The sequence below is a fragment of the Lycium barbarum genome, chromosome 3 (genome assembly GCF_019175385.1).
Source record: "Lycium barbarum isolate Lr01 chromosome 3, ASM1917538v2, whole genome shotgun sequence".
In the NCBI taxonomy this organism is placed as follows: Eukaryota; Viridiplantae; Streptophyta; class Magnoliopsida; order Solanales; family Solanaceae; genus Lycium; species Lycium barbarum.
In genome coordinates, this window is record NC_083339.1 from 96,380,319 (window position 1) to 96,381,368 (window position 1,050).

The 1,050-nt window shown below is 37.3% G+C and overlaps 1 protein-coding gene across 1 annotated transcript; it reads right to left on the minus strand.

Annotated features, from left to right (window-relative positions):
* Positions 1-318: 318 nt before the first annotated feature.
* On the minus strand, positions 319-792 carry LOC132631041 (uncharacterized mitochondrial protein AtMg00860-like). Its single transcript, XM_060346640.1, has one exon. It carries the CDS (start codon positions 790-792, stop codon positions 319-321), a length of 474 nt encoding a protein of 157 aa, XP_060202623.1.
* Between the last annotated feature and the right edge of the window lie 258 nt (positions 793-1,050).

The following is a 1,050-nucleotide window of genomic DNA, read 5'->3' on the forward strand; positions in this document are numbered from 1 at the left end:
TTTCAAAACCCATTAATTTGGAAGACAAAGTATTTATCAAAACATGTTTTCAGGACAAGGCATCCGCCAGTACATTTTTTTCCCCTTTTTGTATTGGATTACATACGGGAAGGTTTCAAGAAATGCAACCCATTTAGCATGCCATTTATTCAACTTTCCTTGGGCCCTTAGGTGCTTCAAGGACTCATGATCGGTCCGAATTACAAACTCTTTAGGCCATAAGTAATGTTGCCAATTATCCAAAGCTCTAATCAAACCATACAATTCAAGATCATAGGTGGAGTAATTCAACGTCAAGCCCTTAATATCTTCACTAAACTAGGCAATGGGTTTTGGTCTTGCATCGAAAATAGAACCAATACCTACTTTACTAACATCACATTCAATTTCAAAGGTTTTATCAAAATCGGGTAATTGCAACAATGGTGTGGAGCTAAGCATTTCTTTCAAGTTCTCAAAGGCTTTTGCTTGCTCCTCACCCCAAGAAAAAGGTTTATCCTTTCGGATTAACTCGGTCAATGGAGCGGCTATGGTGCTAAATCCTTTAACAAACCGCCTATAGAAACTAGCCAATCCATGAAAACTTCTCACATCACCAATGGATTTGGGAGTTGGCCAATTTTTAATAGCGTCTATTTTGGATTCATCTACCTCAACGACCCTTGAGCTAATAACAAATTCCAAGAAAACAACTTCATCAACACAAAAGGAACATTTTTCTACATTAGTATAAAGTTGTTCCTGTCGAAGCACTTCAAACACACATTTCAAATGACCAACATGCTCATTCATGGTTTTACTAGACACCAAAATATCATCAAAGTAAACAACCACGAATTTGCCAATAAAAGGTTTCATCACATGATTCATCAAATCCATGAAAGTACTAGGAGCATTAGCGAGACCAAAAGGCATCACCAACCATTCATATAGACCAAATTTGGTCTTGAATGCCATTTTCCACTCATCCTCGGGATTCATCCGGATTTGATGGTAGCCACTCCTAAGATCAATTTTAAAAAATATGCATGAACCATTCAATTCATCAAG